Consider the following 18,346-nt stretch of genomic DNA (forward strand, 5'->3'; position numbering starts at 1 on the left):
GACCTAAAATTATAAAAGAATTGTTATTTTGAACGACACATCAAATTACTGAAATTCTAGCAAAAATTATAAATTGTAAATTACTTTTAATCATAATAATTTAAATGCATACATAGTTTAAACAGTTTGCAAACAATAATTGGAGAAGCCCTTTAGGTTTGATAGGTTTCAATAATTCTCTATTACATTGCCGGTGATAATTTAAATGCATACAAAATTTAGACACTTCACAAACATAATAAAACATGTAACAATACCACCATATACAAAATTTACAAGCAATTATCACCACCATTGACGGACCGTGTGCGAAGCGCGCGGGGCCACAACTAGTAATAAAAAAAGAGAGAGTCTGAGTTAGAAACGTTTAAGTAAATTCTGTAAAGCTAAGAAGGGCACGGATCAACTACAGTCCTCCGCTGTCCGCTCTACCAACTGAGCTAAGGGCACTGCATTTGTTTTCGTCTAGGCATTCATAAACTTAGAGCATTAATTAAAAATAAAAAAAATTTGAAGACTTAAGAGGACTCCGAGCGCAAAGGGTTGTGGTCCGCCGTCGGCAACGCCAGACTTGCGGCGTTTAGGGTTGAGAGAGAAAGTGTGTTTGTGTATTGATTAATAATATGGGCGAGTTGAGAGTGGTGGATGGCGGGCAATACCTCGGTGAAATCTCGGCTTTGTGCTTCCTTCACGTCCCCTCTCATTTCTCTTCTTTTCCATATCTTCTTGCTGGTAACTCTCCTTTCTTCTCTTCTTTCCATCTTCAACCAATTTTTTTTTTTTTTTTTTTTTTTTAATGCTTATTTTTCTATGTTTTATTTATGTACTTGTATTGCTTTTTTCAATTAGGTTTCTCCAAAATGTACTTGTTTTTCTGCTCTAATTATTAATTTATTATGTTTGATGATGATAATTCATTTGTGCGATGAGTATGCAACCCAAATGTGTGTCATATGAAATGCATTTTTGTTGAAAGTGTGCTCAGCAATCTGCTTATGCAACTTGCGTTTCCATTTAAAAAATACAAAAATAAATTCTCAATTTTTCAAATGTTAGAGTGCTGCCTTGTTAAATAATTTACTATATGCTTCAGATTATTGTACAATGACCATTGTTTCAAATTTATACAAAAAAAAAGGATCGTTTTGACCAAAGTGTAACTACCTTCAAGGTTTTAGTTAAGATTTTGCTTTTATTTTGGGAAATCACTTGCTTGTAGTTATGTCTGCCACAGTGTTGCTTCATGTATCTTCATCTAACTGTGGCCTTAATAATTGCACTGGAAGCTGACTGATGTACTTCATTTTCCTTGAAGGTTATCTTTGAATATTTTGTTTCTGAACCCTAAGCATGTCTTCCTTCTGCGGTTTTTCCCCCCCTACTTGCAGGATCAGGATCACAAATAATACTTTTTGATGTAAATCTTGGTCGACAGATAAAATCATTTTGCGTGTTCGAAGGAGTTCGTGTTCATGGGATTGCTTCTATATTAATGAATTGCAAGGACGATGCCTTGTCTCAATCTGTTACTTTTAAAGTTGTTATTTCAGGGGAGAGGAGAGTGAAATTGTATAGCTTGCACCTTCAGCTGGGGTCAAAGTCTCTTGATAGATCTGATGTTTCAATAGATCTGACTTTTATACAGTTGCTGCCAAGATTTACACACTGGGTCCTGGATTTTTGTTTCTTAGAGGTGATTTATTTCTAGTTTTACTTAGGAGATTGAACTATGAAGTCGCAATATTATTTTATTTAATTATTATTTTTTGAAATAATGAAGTCGCAATTTTTTCAAGCTATTTTGGATCAACAACCATCTATCTCCTCCTAATTAATTCATTTCATAATTTTATATTATGCTCATACATTAGATTTTTTATCGACTTGTGTAGGATGGCTTATCTTCTTCTGAAGAGGGATGTCATTATCTTGCAGTTGGCTGTAATGATAATTCTGTTCATATATGGGATGTCTTGGCACCAAAATTGATCTTTGAAGTTATATGTCCAGGTCTGTAACAATCTATACAACCTCCTTTGACTTCATTTTTGAAGAACAGGTCCTCCACTTTCATTATTTGACATTGCAGCATGTCAGAGGTTCCATGGTCTCTCTTAACTAGTTCTTGTCTGTTATCTTTTGCTGTAAGAGAACCTATATTTGTCTCGCCCAAAACACAAAACAAGGAAAAAGTGTTATGCCGATGCAAGTGTGGAACAATTGTTTAATATATATTTTTAATTTACATTAAAAAAGATATGTAGGTCTTGCTAATTTTGGTAGTAAATCACAGCATTGTTTCATGAATTTTATCCAATTTGCTACTTCTGACATTCTGTTTTTGGTCTGTAGAGAGGTGCCTTCTGTACTCTATGAAGTTCTGGGGTCATGATTTTAGAGCTCTCCTTATTGCATCTGGCACTATTTTTAATGAGGTAATCCTTGCTTGTCATTAATTGTTGGTTGAACATGGGCAATTTTATTAACACTCAACCTTTGATTCGGCTCTTCTATTCATCTATTTTTTTTTTTTTGTATGGTATGTCAGATTGTTGTATGGAAATTGGTTCGTCAACATAGGACACAACCTTCAACAAATGCTGGTCAAGACCTTGTTGTGATGAGCTTTTCTGAAGCTAATTGTCCTCTTGATTGTTTCTACTATAAAGTTGAGATTATTTCTAAACTTGCTGGCCACCAGGGTTCTATATTTTGCCTATCATGGTCTAGTGATGGATCCAAACTGGTTTCTGTGTCTGATGACCGTAGGTGAGAGCCACTTCATATGCTATAGGATATCTTTTGCTATTCTCCGATATATTAGCACTCTTTAGTTTGTACCATGAGAAATTAATTAGACTAGTTTTCAGTGCTCGAATTTGGATTACCACTGCTGAAATGAACATGACTGATGATTTGACCAAATTGCATGGCCATTACCTGGCTGGTCCTGGGCTGTTTGGTCATGGTGCGAGGATCTGGGATTGCTACATATCTGACTCAGTAAGCTTTGAAGCACCTCTTCTAGCTTTGATTTGTCTCAGTTGAGTTATATGTTGCCGCCTGAATGATATGTAAAAATATTAGGGCATTGTCTATCTTGGATGTTCATTATCATTTATCTTTTACTCTGTTGTGTAGAAACTAGGATTCTCATGTTCTAGGCTTTTCTCTCACCCTACCCCCAAGTAGTAAGCAATCATATTTTCCCCTGGTCTTGGACATTGGAATAGCGCAGCATCATTTACCTGTATAATTTCTTCATGTTTTGGTGTAGTGTAAACACTTGGGAACTGCAAATAGGATGTTAGCTCTTTTTAATTTATAATGTTTCATTTCAGAAACTGAATCTTCTCTGCTTTTTTTGTCTTTTTTTTTTTTTTTTTTTGTTTTTTTGTTTTTTTACCTAAGTTTATTGTCACTGCTGGAGAGGACTGTTCATGTCGTGTATGGGGATTGGATGGAAAAGAGTTAAGAGTTATCAAGGAGCATATGTAAGTGCATCTCATTTCTGTGTTTTGTTTTTTTAGCTTTTACATTACTTAAAAATTAAATCCTGTTGAAAACAATAAGTAGTCCATTCCCTTGTTCTATTTTTGTTATAGGATCCGAAGGTGAAATAAACTCTCTGAGTAACATGGATCTCTCTTGTATTACCTTTAGATTCTCATGTTCAATTCATTAGGATATTCTTTTGTGAGATCATGAATTTGTTGCATGCTGCTTATGTGACTTTCGTAGCTTCATCAGTTTCTCCTCACAGTAAAATGGATCATACCTGTTGCTTGTTTATTTATTTATTCATCTTTAAGTCTGTTTTATGTTGAACAATTCATTTGTTGTTTGGCAGAGGGAGGGGAATATGGAGATGTATCTATGATCCTGACACTTCCCTTCTTGTTACTGCTGGGTTTGATTCTGCAATCAAAGCCCACTGTCTGCATTCTTCGTTATCTGCATTCTCTGGTGAATTTATCAAAGAGGTCAAGGAAAGAAAAGAAGAGGTCTTCAGACTTTGCATTCCAAATTCATCAGGTCATAGTGTCCTTATGGACAGGTGAGTGCTTACCATTTCTTTTTGTACTCCCCTCCTTAGTCCTGAGCTGGGCATTGTTATGACATTTATTCTTTTTAATGTCCTTTTATCTGGGATCAGGATTTGTTGACACATTGCACAAGTAAAAAAAATCTGCTCATTTATTATGTGATTATTTAGTTTAGCTTTGTGCTAGATCTGGGAATGCCTCCCATTTGGCTACAAATTTATGAGATAAGAGCACCTTGATTCTTATTGCTATATGGCTCATGTTGTGGCTTCTTGCTAACTTTGTTAGACTCCCTTTTTTTTTTTTCTTTTTCTTTTTTCTTTTAGGAAAATTATCTGAATCTTAACTTAGAAGGCTGTTTAAGATAGTTCCAAAAATGAAAAGGCTTGTTGAATTTGTGGCTAACCAAGAATTTCATCAACTAAGAAGATGAGGGGGAATTTAGGGTTAATAGTGGTGGATCGGGGTAGAAGAAGAAGACAAAATAATTCTGTTTATTTATTTATTTATTTTTTTATTTTATTTTAAATAATTATTTACCTTAAGTAATAACAGTATTGCATTATATTGGTGCCGTAAACTTGCAATTTTGTACCTCTGGAGTCTAATTTTGGATTATGGGCTAATACTTGAATATTCTTATATTTGTAGATTAATTTCTCCATGATGGTTAGTGGGCATGGGTTTTTTGTTATGTTTTGTTTTTTGTTTTTTGTTTTTTTTTTTTTTTTTTGTGCTTTCCCCTCCTTTAACGGGTGACACCTGTGGTGTCTATCTAATGTACATCTAACACTTTGTAAGCTTGTGTGTATATATAAAAATTAAAATAAAAAATCGTCAGTCCTAGACCATTTAAGAAGACTTGCTCCAAATTTGAGATCATTCCAGGTCAGCTAAAATCTGAATTTTGTTGTAAAAGGATGAACAAAAGTTGGGACCGTTTCTGTGAATTTTATTCTCCCTTTTATATAGAACTATTCATATTTTCTTGTTATTTCTGGTGCAGCAAGAGCGAATATGTACGTTGTTTGAAATTCGCTCGCAAGAATATGATCTATGTTGCTACGAACCATGGTTATGTATACCATGCTTATCTATCCGAGAGTGGATCTGTGGATTGGACTGAACTTATCAAGATTACTGAGGAGATACCAGTTATCTGCATGGATTTGTTGTCTCAAAATCTGTCTGAGCCGTCCTTTGAAGTTGAGGATTGGATTGCTGTTGGTGATGGTAGGGGAACCATGAAAGTCATCAAAGTCATATTTAATGATGGTATCCCTCAAGTGGCTGTCAGAATATCGTGGTCTGCGGAAAAGGAAAGGCAGCTCTTAGGAGTGTATTGGTGCAAGTCAATTGGATGTGGGTAAATGACCATTCTGATCTACTTAATCTTGTAAAATATAATACTAGGGTTTAGTTTGAACTTTCATTTTAAAGAAGCATAGTTGTGATGGAAGTGACAACCATATCAATTCCATTCACCGTCTGAAACAGGAATAACCAACTCCAATTATATGAGTTGGCTGATGGGGATCCCTCATTCTTGCTGTATTCCAAATACTTCCTGCTTCCCCCAAAAAAGTTCTTTCTAATATTTGATGTACCTTTGACTCCAGCAAAGAAAGGCTTTTGTAATTTTATCACAACTCATATTGGTGTACTAATTTCCTCATCTTCTTGTGTTCATGCTTTCTAATTTATATTTCACTGCTGCTGCTGCTCCAAGAACAATACTTTTACTATTAGTGGCCTTGAATTTGAATAGCTTCCTTTCCTTCATCTGTATGTGATGCGTCAGTTTGAGTATTTTTGATGATTAAAATCTAATCCATCCAGCCTGTGGGTTCTGTTTGCTTATGGAGATTTTGTAGTATTGTTCTTTTTCAGCAAAAGACTGCATTTCTGTTCTGTAACTACTTATCTAAAACACTTTTTTTCTTCTCATTCTTTAGGTTTATTTTCACATCTAACCCTAGGGGTTTTGTGAGGTTATGGAGGCTGTCTGATTCTTTATCTCATGATGTTGTGAGAAGTTTTGATGCCTGTCTAGTTGCAGAATTCATGTCACCTTTTGGTGCAAGGATAATGTGTCTAGATGCCTCATTTGAGGAAGAGGTATCACCTCTTTTCTTTCCTAATTATTTGCACTTGCCTTCATCTTCAGATCAGTCACTGTAATATAAGATATTGTGAATTAATTTTGCTACAGAGATTATATGGCAGAGTAATGCCAACTTGTTTCAGATGTTCACTTTGGTCCTTTGTACTTTTTTTTTGCAGGTATTAGTTTGCGGGGATTTGCGTGGTAATCTTGTTTTGTTCCCTTTGTCAAAGAGGATTCTGCTTGATTGTTCCATACTCTTTATTGAGAAAACTCCTTCAACATATTTCAAAGGAGCTCATGGGATATCTACTGTCTGCAGCATATCATTAGTCAGACTCACCACTGGATTGGTTGAAGTTTGCTCGGTAATGGCTGAGTTATATTATTAACTTGATATCATCAGAATTAAATGTGTTTTTCATGCTTTTTTTTTAACTTTCTATCATAATCATTTGTGTGTCATAATTAAATTTCATTGTGGTTTGGTAGTCCTTGTGCGGTTGTGCCCCATGTTTTACATCATCCCCTGAGTTTTTGAATCCAAGTCTATGAACTTTGATTGCTAATAGCCTGATATGAGTGATATCATTAAGAGCATGCTGATTTGAAGTTTGAGACTCCTTACATGCTGCCAAGTAAAGAAGAAAGAAGCACACACTAATTTGGAAAACTGTGTTTGGTGCATAGGCTATTTATCATTTTAGCTCTAGACACTTTCTGAGTATATCTTTTCATATACGGAGTATTTTATACATAGTAATTTCCATAGTATAAAATGGTCAAAGTTTGGTCTCACATCTCATTTCTTGAAAAATCTTTTATTGGACAGGAATTAAATATTTATAAAAAAATTTATTGACCTGAAGCTTCAATATTATGCCAATTTTAAAATTCATTTTTCTTTGCAACTTCGTTTCTTCTCCATATTTGTGGGCTAAACGTAAATGATAGTTTAAATTGTTGATGAAAGGAGTACATCTTTCTCTTTTCTTTACAACTTGGTTTCTTCCCCATATTTGTGGGCTACATGTAAATGATAGCTTAAATCGTTGATGAAAGGAGTGCATCTATCTCTTTTCCTTACAACTGTTTTTACAACTGTGACATGACTGACATCTGTGCAGATGTCTACTGTATTCCGTCCACCTTGTCATATATCATTGCCTTGGCTAATCCTACTACTTCACTTTCCTCAATTAGATTCGGTTTGTTGTTTGCTTTCTTCCTTGGATAGTGTCTAATTCTGCTGACGAGTTGTTATCTCATCATGCTCTGCTATACAATTTATGGCATCAATATTTGTCTCATCTAGTATCGCCATCGTCATAGCTTTCGGACTCTAGATGGGGTCTGTGATTACTGGTCAAATATGTTTATACTATTATAAGGCTGGTCATATATGTATTACGAGTAACATTTTGGATATGAAAGCTAACTTAAGTACAGTAGAATTTTAATCTTCCAATTTTTTCTCCATATGCTTTTTGTTCAGACTGGAGGTGATGGGTGCATATGCTATCTGGAATATAATAGAGACCAACCAACTGTTGAATTTGTGGGAATGAGACATATTAAAGAATTAAGCCTTGTTCAGTCCGTGTCTGCTCATTATTCCCTGGATGATTCAGAAAATATCAGCTATGCCATTGGTTTCTCATCTACGGACTTTTTGATATGGAACTTACTCTCTGAAACGAAGGTCCTCTTCTGCTATATGTTTTCTCTTTCTTTGATGATATACTTTTTTTAAACAGGGGAGGAGGGTGGGAGGAAATTGAGGTTTAAATGTTTAACTGATATATTATTTTCTCATCTTACCTATCTTGGAACCTAAGAATGCGTGTAAATGTAGGTACTGCAAGTTAAATGTGGGGGATGGCGTCGTCCTCATTCTTATTATCTTGGTCAGACACCTGAAATCTGCAGTGGCTTTGCATATGTTAAGGCACGCTCTCAATCCCCCCCCCCCCCCCCCCCCCCCCCCCCCCCCCCTCTTTCTTTTGTTATTTTTTTTTCCAAGTGTCAGATATTAATGTTTGGTGTCAAATGTGGGAATTACAGGGAATTTACTTATTTGCATAAAGTTACCTTTTATTAGTTACATTCTCTGTTTGCGGTTTGCCTAGTGCATGTAGATAATACCTTGTGACTTTTGCCAACAATATGGAAAAAATTATATTTTGTTGTACACACAAACTACACAAGTACACAACACACACACACACACACACACACGCACACACACACATTCACATACATATACACATTCACACACACACACACACACACACACACACACATACATATACACATTCACATACATGATACAAAATTTCGCTATAATCAAAGTGTGATTTGACAAAGCTACAGCTATGAAATTTTGTATGTAATACATATGCCTCCTTAATTGATTTCCTTTGCATTTATTTATATGCATAATTGTTTATGAGAGATAATTAAACAAAAAAGGATTATATTTTGAGTGAAGGGACTGAGGGAGTTTTTCCTTAGGACGGCTGCTGAATTTTAAGCCCCCCCTCCCCCCCTCCCCCCCCCCCCCCCCCCCCCCCCTTTTTTTTTTCTTCCTGTTAGTATTGTTCACATTATCAAACTTCAAAGATAGTCTTCTTAACTACCACCTTTAACAACATTATATTAATATCAAGATTTTTGGGCTGCTGGCTACTTGCTGACCATTTTCCTAATATCATCTTTTGAATAAAATTCTCTCAGTCCGTCTTGTGTTCGGCTGGCCACACAGTGTGACCGCTTGTAAAAGAACGTTGTATCCCCTATAATACTGACTGAGTAACCCCTATAACACTAATGAAGTAACCCTTGTAACCTGACCAAGTAACCCCTATAACACTAACGAAGTAACCCCCATGATGGCTGGCCACATGTAAGAATTTGTGAAACACTATTACTTAGGCTCATACTAATGCGTGGCTTGGGAACATGTCCTGGTGCCAAATTAAGTCTTCAAGTCCTCAACTCCCCACAGCTTTTTTTCTTCTTTTTTTTGTGTTTAGTATACCCATAGAATTACCTGAAATTAAATAAAGAATACGTAACACATGGCCATTAATCCAAATTGTGGCTTACTACCTGCCAGATTTAGTTCTGAGTGAATCAGTTAAACTCACATGTGGAAGCTTATCTTCCAAGCCAGAATCCCAGATACAATGTCTTCCACCGAGATTTGTTCTCATACCTGGAGTTATTTGCTTGTGTAGGTTTGATGACAATTGGTTATGTTTCTATAAATTGTCTGAATTGTTTAATAACCCTCTCCAGGATGAGATCATCTATGTTCATAGATACTGGGTACCAGATGGTGAAAATAAGATATTTTTGCGCAACTTGCACTTACAATTCCATGGGAGAGAGATTCACTCCTTATGTTTTATCCCTGAAGATGTTCAATGTGCAACTCCTAAAATTAGCTGGGTAGCTACTGGGTGTGAAGATGGTACCGTGAGATTGACTAGGTATGATTTTCTGCACAATTAGCTGGTTAGGTTTTTACCAGTCTACTATACTGATTGGATTTATTCCTTCAAAATACTTTTTATGTGGTTCAAAAAAAAAAAAAAAAAAAAAATTATGTTTTCGTGTGCTTTTAGTTTTTTCTTTTTTAATCTTGGAACAGCATATGTGCAAACTGCAAGCTGTTCACTATTGTACAAACATTGTAGACCATTAATATGCTTGTAAATTTGTTGCGTGAAAACTTTATGATCTTTGCAAGATTTTTATTTCATCTGACAGTAGGTTAATCTGATGGATAGCTCAGGTATAATCATGGTACTAGTAATTGGGCTATGTCCAATTTACTCGGGGAACATGTTGGAGGGTCAGCTGTAAGATCATTATGTTTTGTGTCAAAGCTACATTCGGCAGAAGCTAAGGTGGTTGAAGGAACTAATGGGACTGGTGGGACCATTAATTCCTTGGAGAACTGTGAGATTCCATGCTTACTAATTTCTGTTGGTGCTAAACGGGTGCTAACTTCATGGTTATTAAGGAAAAGACAAAAAATTGAGGGAGATACATCTGTTGATGGCCTAGTGAACGAATATGGGAGCCATAAGTCTTCACCAGTAGATATGCCTTCAATGTCGTTCAAGTGGCTGTCTTCTGACATGCCAGTTAAAAGTGTTCGTACTAAAAAAAAGACTCAAAATAGTGGAAACTTACCCAGTCCATCAGATGTAGTTTCTAGTTCTGACTCTGTTTCAGCCTCTATGGAAATGGAGCTAATGCAACATGGAGATGCACATGATAATGATTGGAGATACCTGGCTGTTACTGCCTTTCTTGTTAATTTTGCCAATTCAAGGCAAGTTAATTTGACTAATTCTCCTACAATTGTACATTTAAGTGCCAATTGAAGTTTCTGTTACATAACTCTCATCTACTTTCAGGTTTACTGTCTGTTTTGTTGTTGTTGCTTGCTCTGATGCTACTCTAATGCTGCGGGCTCTTGTTCTTCCATATCGGTATTGGTAAGATAAATGCCTTCTGCAATTAGATTATGTAATGATTGCTAAATTTTTCTTCAAGAACTCAGTAGATCTTTGATATGCTTCATTTTCTTTTGCTTTGCAGGTTTGATATTGCATCGTTGGCTCCCCTTTCATCGCCTGTTCTGGCTTTACAGCATGCTGTAGCTCCTCTTTGCCAACTTTATCAAGGTTTGATATATTCTTTCAGTTAATCCTTTTGGAAATTACATGTATGTAATAGATCGTTCTGAACTATTTCCTTGTATTACTATTTCTAGAATACGCTAAAATGTAGGAAATCAATATGTTCAAACTCTTAACAAGAATTTTACCTCTCAATGGTTAATTATTAGCATCATGACTTGTAGTTAGGGGTGTTAACGAGCCGAGACCAAGCCTAGGTAGCTCGGCTCAAGCTCAAAGCTTGTGAGCTTAGGCTTAGCTCGAGCTCGAAGTTCGTCAAGCCTTAAAAATTGGGGCTCAGCTCAAGCTCGAGACTTCTTAAGGCTCGGCTCTTCTTGAGCTCGATAGTCTTTAAGGCTTGAGACTCCTAAAAGCTCGGCTCAAGACTTCTTAAGACTCGTCTCGAGCTTGATACTCTTTAAGGATCGATACTCCTAAAAGCTTGGCTCGATTCGATTGAGGCTCATCATGGCTCGACTCGAGGCTTATAGACTTTAGTATTTTAGCCCATTTAACAAGGGCCCAAATGATGCCCATAGTCATTGTTTCTAAGACAATCTAAGTTTGCTTTTATGACTCTCATATTCTATCCCTTGCTCCTATCTTTCAACGTGGGACTATTTCTTTCCTCTTTTTTTACTTCTTTATAAACAAAAACAAAATTCATCAACAAAAGATCCAAAACTTAGCTGGAACACTAGAGTTACGTAAATTAATTTTAGTCCCTAAGCCTTAAATATGAAGAAAAGTTTATGTTACTAACTTATTTATTACCAAAAAAACATATTGTACAAAAAATATAAATTTTTTAAAAAAAACTCGAGCTTGCTCACCGACTTTCGATCCGAGCCAAGGATAGCTCCTGACTCGTTAAGATCTCCAGCGGAACCTGAGTTAAGCTCACTAAAGCCGAGCCAATGCCAAGCTTTGGTCGAGCCAAGTCTCGAGTAGTCTCGGCTCGTTAATACCCCTACTTGTATTTTTAGAAAAAAATGTCCCAACCTTCTTATGTTTCCTACATAATTTAGGTAATGATAACTTTATACTCTAATTCCATTACTTAACAAAACTGGCCTTAGTAATTTATTAATTAATGAATCAAAATAGCCCTCTAATTGACCAATACAATTATGGAAGCTTTAGGCCTCATATCTAATTGCAAGGAATCAATATTTAGGGGAAGGCTGAAAGGGCATGTTAGTCATAGTCTATTAGGACCTGTTCACTTCAGCTTAATTTTAGTTCAGTTCATTTCAGCTCCAATCAGTTCAGTTCAATTTCGTTCTCTCATAAAATATTCATTTCAGCTCTATTCAGTTTAGTTCAGTTCAGCTCAGGTCCAATCACTTCAGCTCAGCTCCAATCAGTTCAATTCACCACAGCTCAGTTCAGTAAATGTGAACAAGCTAGAGGTTTGTTAGGAGAAATTTCTATAAAATAGGCCTTATTAGGTAGAATAAGGACATGTTGAATATTGTGTGGTTTGTTACTGGGAGAGAGTGAGCCTCTCGAAAGCTTATACTTGGAGAGAATCCACCTCTCGAAAGTGGAATTATCATTTGTTTTTCTGTAATTCTCATCTCACCAATATAACCATCATCATCTTGTTAATTTTCTGCCATTGTTAGAGCTGTCAGCTAGGTCAGTTTCTAGCACTAATGAAGTAAACATCAACTAAATGATTCCCAGCATGTGAAACCCACTCTTTAAAAGCCATGGTAAACCTGCTGTTCCTAGGAAACCACTAAAATAAGAAGGCCCAAAAACAAGGCTTGACTTACAGTATTATCTAATGATACAAATACTGCTACATGAAGTATAATTCTTTTTATGGCTTATTCAACTCTTTTGACGGTTGTGTGGTGAGGCCTGCTGCAGATAGGCTTTTGATGTCTTTACCACTGGGAGGAGCTTGACTGCTGAAAGTTTTTTTATGAAGAACGTTGTAAACTTTAGATATTAAATTCTCCATCATGCTTTTGTAGTGACCCACTGAGTCACTGATCCTGTTTTCTTAAGAAATTATTATCATTCTCCACTTATAAGGGCCAATGGATAGCATAATTTCCCAATTCGGAAGGATAATTTGTTCTTCTTGTTATAGACTCAATCGAACACTAATGTATTTAACAGAGAATATCAAGATGTGACAAAGATGAAAGCTTGTATTTTGAATTGGAATTGACAGCAGGTTACAAAAGGGGGGTAGCTTGAGGCTACTACTCTCAACGTTAGTATCTTGAGGCTACAAGTCTCTAGACAAATACAGCACAATAATTCTCAACATGGCTTTCACTAAAATACTGCCTTCTTTATATGCACAAGGATCAAAAATACTATGTTTAACTTAGCTTTAATCATCTTTGTCATGTACTGCTGCCCAAATCAGAGGTCAGTTCCTCAAGCCACCACTCTCTATAGAGGATTCATAATGGTGCTTGTCTTCTAGTGCTGATTATGCTCTTCCCATTTGTCTGGTGCTGATTCTTGTTTCCTGCCTAGTTCCTCCTTGCATACACCTTGAGAGGTGGCTCCACTTGGTCTATAACACTATTTTACCTCTTAAATCCCAAAAACTGTATATGAAACTGTTATTTTACATCCCTCTCTCTCTCTCTGTTTTTTTTTTTTTTTTTTTTTTTTTTTTTCCTTCTCTCGTTGTCTGCATGTGTTTTTTGGCAATAGTCTGAGAAGCAGATTTAATGATAATGAATTCAATTTCAACATGTTGATGGTGCAGTTAAATTATTAGATTATGAATTGAGCAGAACTTCTGGGAGTGCAATAAACCTACAGGAAGCAATTCGGAACTTCCCCCCTACCTATCCCCTCGCCCCCACCCTCCCCCCCCCCCCCCCCCCCCCCCCTCCCAAAAAAAAAAAAAAATCTTTAGCTGGATCTGACGATAGAGATTTGGGGAATCCCCTTGAAATTCAACCCTCAACTGAGAGAAATACAACTAAGCCCTTTTTTTAAAGCTGAAGATTAGTTTTGGAATTAAATAATCTTCCTTAAAACATAATCTGTGTAAATGAGTAAGATTAAATAATAAAAACTACATTTACAATTTTATTTAATGCCTAATCTTACTGCATTCACTGTAACTGCTCTAGGTTAACTATGGTGAAGAAATACATCCTTGGACCCACGATACATTACCGAATGACTTGAGAATCGGGCCTCTAAGGAATTGAGTAAAACTAGGGAGGACATTAACTCTATCAGTCTGTTTGCTAACACTTGAGGCATGTTATGATGCTGCTTTGTAATAAATTATGAGGTTAATCTGCTGGCTAGATTATACAATAATGTGGATAGGTAAAGTTCTTAATAGAATCCTCATGTATACAAGAATATAATGACACAAAGTGTGTTGCTGGCTTGTTGGGTTCTGATTGCTCTGTCATCTATATCATATTCTCATCCGTGTTTTTCTTTTGTAAGATTATCTTCATGTAACCTTATTAAGGTTTTTGCAGATAAAATGATGACAAAGAACATATATATCATAATTAGTGGATCAACTGATGGAAGTATTGCCTTCTGGGATGTTACTAAAAGCATTGAAACATTTATGCAGCGAGTATCATCACTTCACTTGGAGAAATCTATTGATTTTCAAAAACGACCACGCACTGGTAGAGGAAGCCAAGGTGGTCGATGGTGGAAATCTGTTGATGCAGCTCTAAATGCTAAAGAAAGACCTACGGAATCTATGGCATTGAAAGACAATATTTTCTCTAGTGACAAAGCTGATGTTGATGAATTACCAGAAGCAATGGTTTTGAAGGGCGAGAATAAATCTTCTGAGCATATAGAAATAACTTCCTCTAAATCTGGGGAAAGTTTTGAAGATTCTTGTGAAAGGTTATCTGAAATAAAACCATTACATATCTTGCGTAGTATTCACCAGTCTGGTGTCAATTGTCTGCACCTTTGCTGTCAAAATCTTGGAAATAGTATGTCATTCAACATTGTAAGTGGGGGGGATGATCAAGCACTTAATTATCTTCAATTTGTTGTGGATCCATCTTCGTTAAGATCAAAGTTGGGCCATATTGGAAAAGAAGGTGATACAATATCAAAGCTAGGTAACCCAGAACACACTATCCAGTATGACTCAAATCAAAGCTATTCTATCAAATTCTTGTATCAGAACAAAGCCATAGCAGCTCATAGTTCTGCTGTAAAAGGTACTTATTAGTCTTTATTTATTTATTTATTTTATTTTATTTTTTATTTTTTTATATATAAATAAATTATTTATTTTCTCTATGTGGAAACAATATTCACTCTGATCCGTACCCGTGTCAAATAATCGTATTCGTGTCACCCATGTCACGTAGGTCTCCACATGTGAGTTCCTTTTGGTAGAACATATTTATATGAAGTGTGGGTAATAAGTCCTGCAACTTGTGTTAATATAATCTTGCTTGCGCCTATTACCCAATTATTATCATTTTTTTTTCATGGGTATGCAGTATGCTCTTGCCCTATTGAATTATCCCTTTTTGCTTCCTCAATTATTATCATTTTTTTTGACATCCTGTGTTCTAGGAAGAATGACCCAGTATTCATTGTAAAAGGAACATCATATATCCTGATTCCTGATGTAGTACTAAACATATTAGCTGCTTTTTTGTCTCTCTTTTGATGACTCCCAAAGCTTTAGTGAAAGTGATCTTGGGAAGAAGAGAGAGAGAGATCTTACACATGCTCTCATTACAGAAGGTTCTGAAAATTTGTGCAACTATTTGAAGTTTAATATCTTGGTTTCCATTTGGTTTAGGTGTATGGACAGATGGAATCTGGATATTCTCTACCGGTCTTGATCAAAGAGTAAGGTGCTGGAATATTCAAGAGCATGGCAATCTAGCTGAGCATTGTCATTTCATAACTAGTGTACCAGAGCCGGAAGCCTTAGATGTCACAGCCTGTGGAGGGTAAATGAAGCACTTTTTTTTTGCTTACATTTGGCTTTGGTAGTTATTCTTACCATGAGAAATGATTTTCTGCTGCTTTATTAGTATTTATTAATTATTATCTTCATACAGGAACTGTTATCAGGTTGTTGTAGCTGGTAGAGGAATGCAAATGATTGAGTTCTCTTTAAATGATTGCACTGCACCTTGAGCTCTATTATTAAAGTGCTAAATTGGTAAGCAGACTTTGCACTCGATTTCTATAAATACTTAGTGAGTGTGTCTTCAATATAGTGAAGGTCTGCATTGTGACATCATAGAAACAAAGCAGAGTCTTAGTGGTATTGTTTTTAATGAGCTGTTGAGTTCTAATATCATCACCAACTAAAGGATATTCTCTGTTTTGCACTATATGATGTTTGACTTTATGGTAATTTTTTTATTAATCTTGACCATAATTGTCAATTGTCATACTACGTGGTGAAATAGATACATACTATCTCTTACTGTTATACTTGCATGTTTAGTGCTCTGATATATTCCAAAACTAATTGTGCTCTTTGCAGTTTGGGTATAAACCATGATATCATGTTCTGCTACGAGTTTAAATTATGATTAAATCTGTAGTATTGTCTTGGCACTTGTCTGCATGGGAAACTTGTATTTAGGTTACAATATGTTGGTTTTTAGACGATTAATGATTAAATTGCAAGTAGAAAAAATGTGACCATTTTGATTTACAAGGATAATTACCCAAGTTAAAAGTTGTATTCCTTTTTCTCTCATAAATCAATATCACTTTCATGGGACAAAGTGAATGTTAAAGCCCAAGCATTGTTATTCTCAGGGTCTGTTAGATGGTTGGTCGGCAAGTTTCTCTGGGGTCTGTTAGATAGTTTCAATTGCTTGAACAAAAGAAGCCACAACATGGAGAACATAGCTTGTCTTCCATTCTTCACCAAAAGGGTCGATCACTTCACCAAAAGGCCCACCTGCAGCCTGATTACCTTTGACAGCCCGATGACCTGAAAAGCCCAAATTACCAAGACAATGATTTGTGCATGGATTGAGCTTAGGTTTCCCAGGTAACTGAGACCAACATTGCTGAAGATTTTGGCACTGGTCTTGAACAAAACTGCCTCTCCGATTTTGACCCTGGTCCTAGAATGAAGCTCAGGGAAGACAGCCTTCTGCTATGAATAACTTCATGCTCTTGATTCTTAGTGGAGGTTTATTAGTCAGCTGATAATCCTGCTGTTTTTTGTAGTCTTCGGGGAATTCATCGTAGAGGTAAAATGGTTTCTTCCTCATTGTGATTTTTCCATTGTTTTGGACAACTACTGGTGGTTCTATCCTTGAAATTAAGGGGAGTAGGGTTTGCCTTGTCTGTGTATGGGGATGAGAGAATAATGGACTAATGGTAGCCATTGAATTGTTGTTTTGAAGGGAAATTTTGTTTATACCATTAGAATACCATTTTAATAAAGCTTGAAAAATGCTTCAAAATATTTATTTACAATATATTTATAATGTTTTTTTTTTTAAAAAAAAAGGTACGTATGTTTTAATCCTCATACACATGAACCTAAAAAAATTATATATTTAAAGGAAATTCTCTTGGGTGCTCATCAATTTTTAATTTTTCTGAAGCAAAAATTCCAATTATCTTAGGTAATCATGAATTATTAGAATAGATTAATCATAACATTAATTATTTATTTTGAATAAAATCTTTAACTACTGTTAGTTTTATTATTATTTTTAATTTTAAACAATTAACTTTTTTCTTTTAATAAAAAACCACCGTCCAATTTTCCCCGGTTCCCCCACCCTAGGCACCCAACCCCCTGCCTCCACCTATGACCAACCCCGATCCCCTACCCTCGGCATCGACATCGTGTCGGGCTTCCCTTTTATCGCGTCACCCTCGTCCCCTTGAACCATCAACCTTAGAAATACCGACTCAAACCCATCTGAACCCGAAAAAATGGTGACCCAAACCCGACCTGAAAACCAACCCAAGACCCGAGATGACTCGAGTATGTGAGACCCGAACCCGAACATGAACTGTCCTGGAGATGACCCGATTCGAATGTAACCCGTAAATTATTGACCTGAACCGAACTCGACTTGAACCGAAATTGACCTAAATCCGTTTTAACCCGACAAAACCCGAATTTAACCCGACTTGTTACTAACCCGACCTGAATTCAACTCGACCTGTTCCTAACCCGACCCGAATTTAACCCAACCTGTTGCAAACCCGACCTGAAATCAACCCGACTTGTTATTGACCTGACCCAAATTCAACCCGACTTGTTATTAACCAGACCTAAATTTTATCAGATCTATTACTAACCCGACCCAAAAATTCAACCCGATTTCTTACTAACCCAACTCGTAATCAACACGACTTATTATTGACCGACCTAAATTCAACCCAAATTGTTCCTGACCTGATTTTAAATCACCTTAAATGCAATTTAGACCACCTTATTATTGTTGATTAAATCATTTTCTTTGGGGAGACCAAATCGCCAGCCAGAAAAGAAATGAGCATCATCCTTAAATTTACGAGTT

General features: G+C 36.1%; 1 protein-coding gene across 3 annotated transcripts; it reads left to right on the forward strand.

Annotated features, from left to right (window-relative positions):
• The first annotated feature begins 305 nt into the window (after nt 1-305).
• LOC145605418 (uncharacterized) lies at nt 306-17,274 on the forward strand. Of its 3 annotated transcripts, none has more exons than XM_081661466.1 (21): nt 306-732; nt 1,389-1,693; nt 1,893-2,010; nt 2,353-2,435; nt 2,549-2,769; nt 2,871-3,003; nt 3,412-3,494; nt 3,851-4,057; nt 5,053-5,412; nt 6,002-6,164; nt 6,330-6,518; nt 7,646-7,852; nt 8,006-8,098; nt 9,451-9,644; nt 9,950-10,495; nt 10,581-10,661; nt 10,765-10,850; nt 14,324-15,037; nt 15,634-15,787; nt 15,899-16,002; nt 16,614-17,274. In XM_081661466.1, exons 1-20 carry the CDS (start codon nt 624-626, stop codon nt 15,975-15,977), a joined length of 4,125 nt encoding a protein of 1,374 aa, XP_081517592.1. In that variant the 5' UTR covers nt 306-623; the 3' UTR covers nt 15,978-16,002; nt 16,614-17,274. The 3 variants fall into 3 exon arrangements, with proteins under 3 accessions (XP_081517592.1, XP_081517601.1, XP_081517609.1); XM_081661475.1 differs by having other exon boundaries at nt 1,436-1,693; XM_081661483.1 differs by lacking the exons at nt 15,634-15,787; nt 15,899-16,002; nt 16,614-17,274 and having other exon boundaries at nt 14,425-14,596.
• Nucleotides 17,275-18,346: the final 1,072 nt, after the last annotated feature.

The sequence above is a fragment of the Chenopodium album genome, chromosome 2 (assembly GCF_948465745.1).
Source record: "Chenopodium album chromosome 2, dcCheAlbu1.1, whole genome shotgun sequence".
NCBI classification, from domain to species: Eukaryota; Viridiplantae; Streptophyta; class Magnoliopsida; order Caryophyllales; family Amaranthaceae; genus Chenopodium; species Chenopodium album.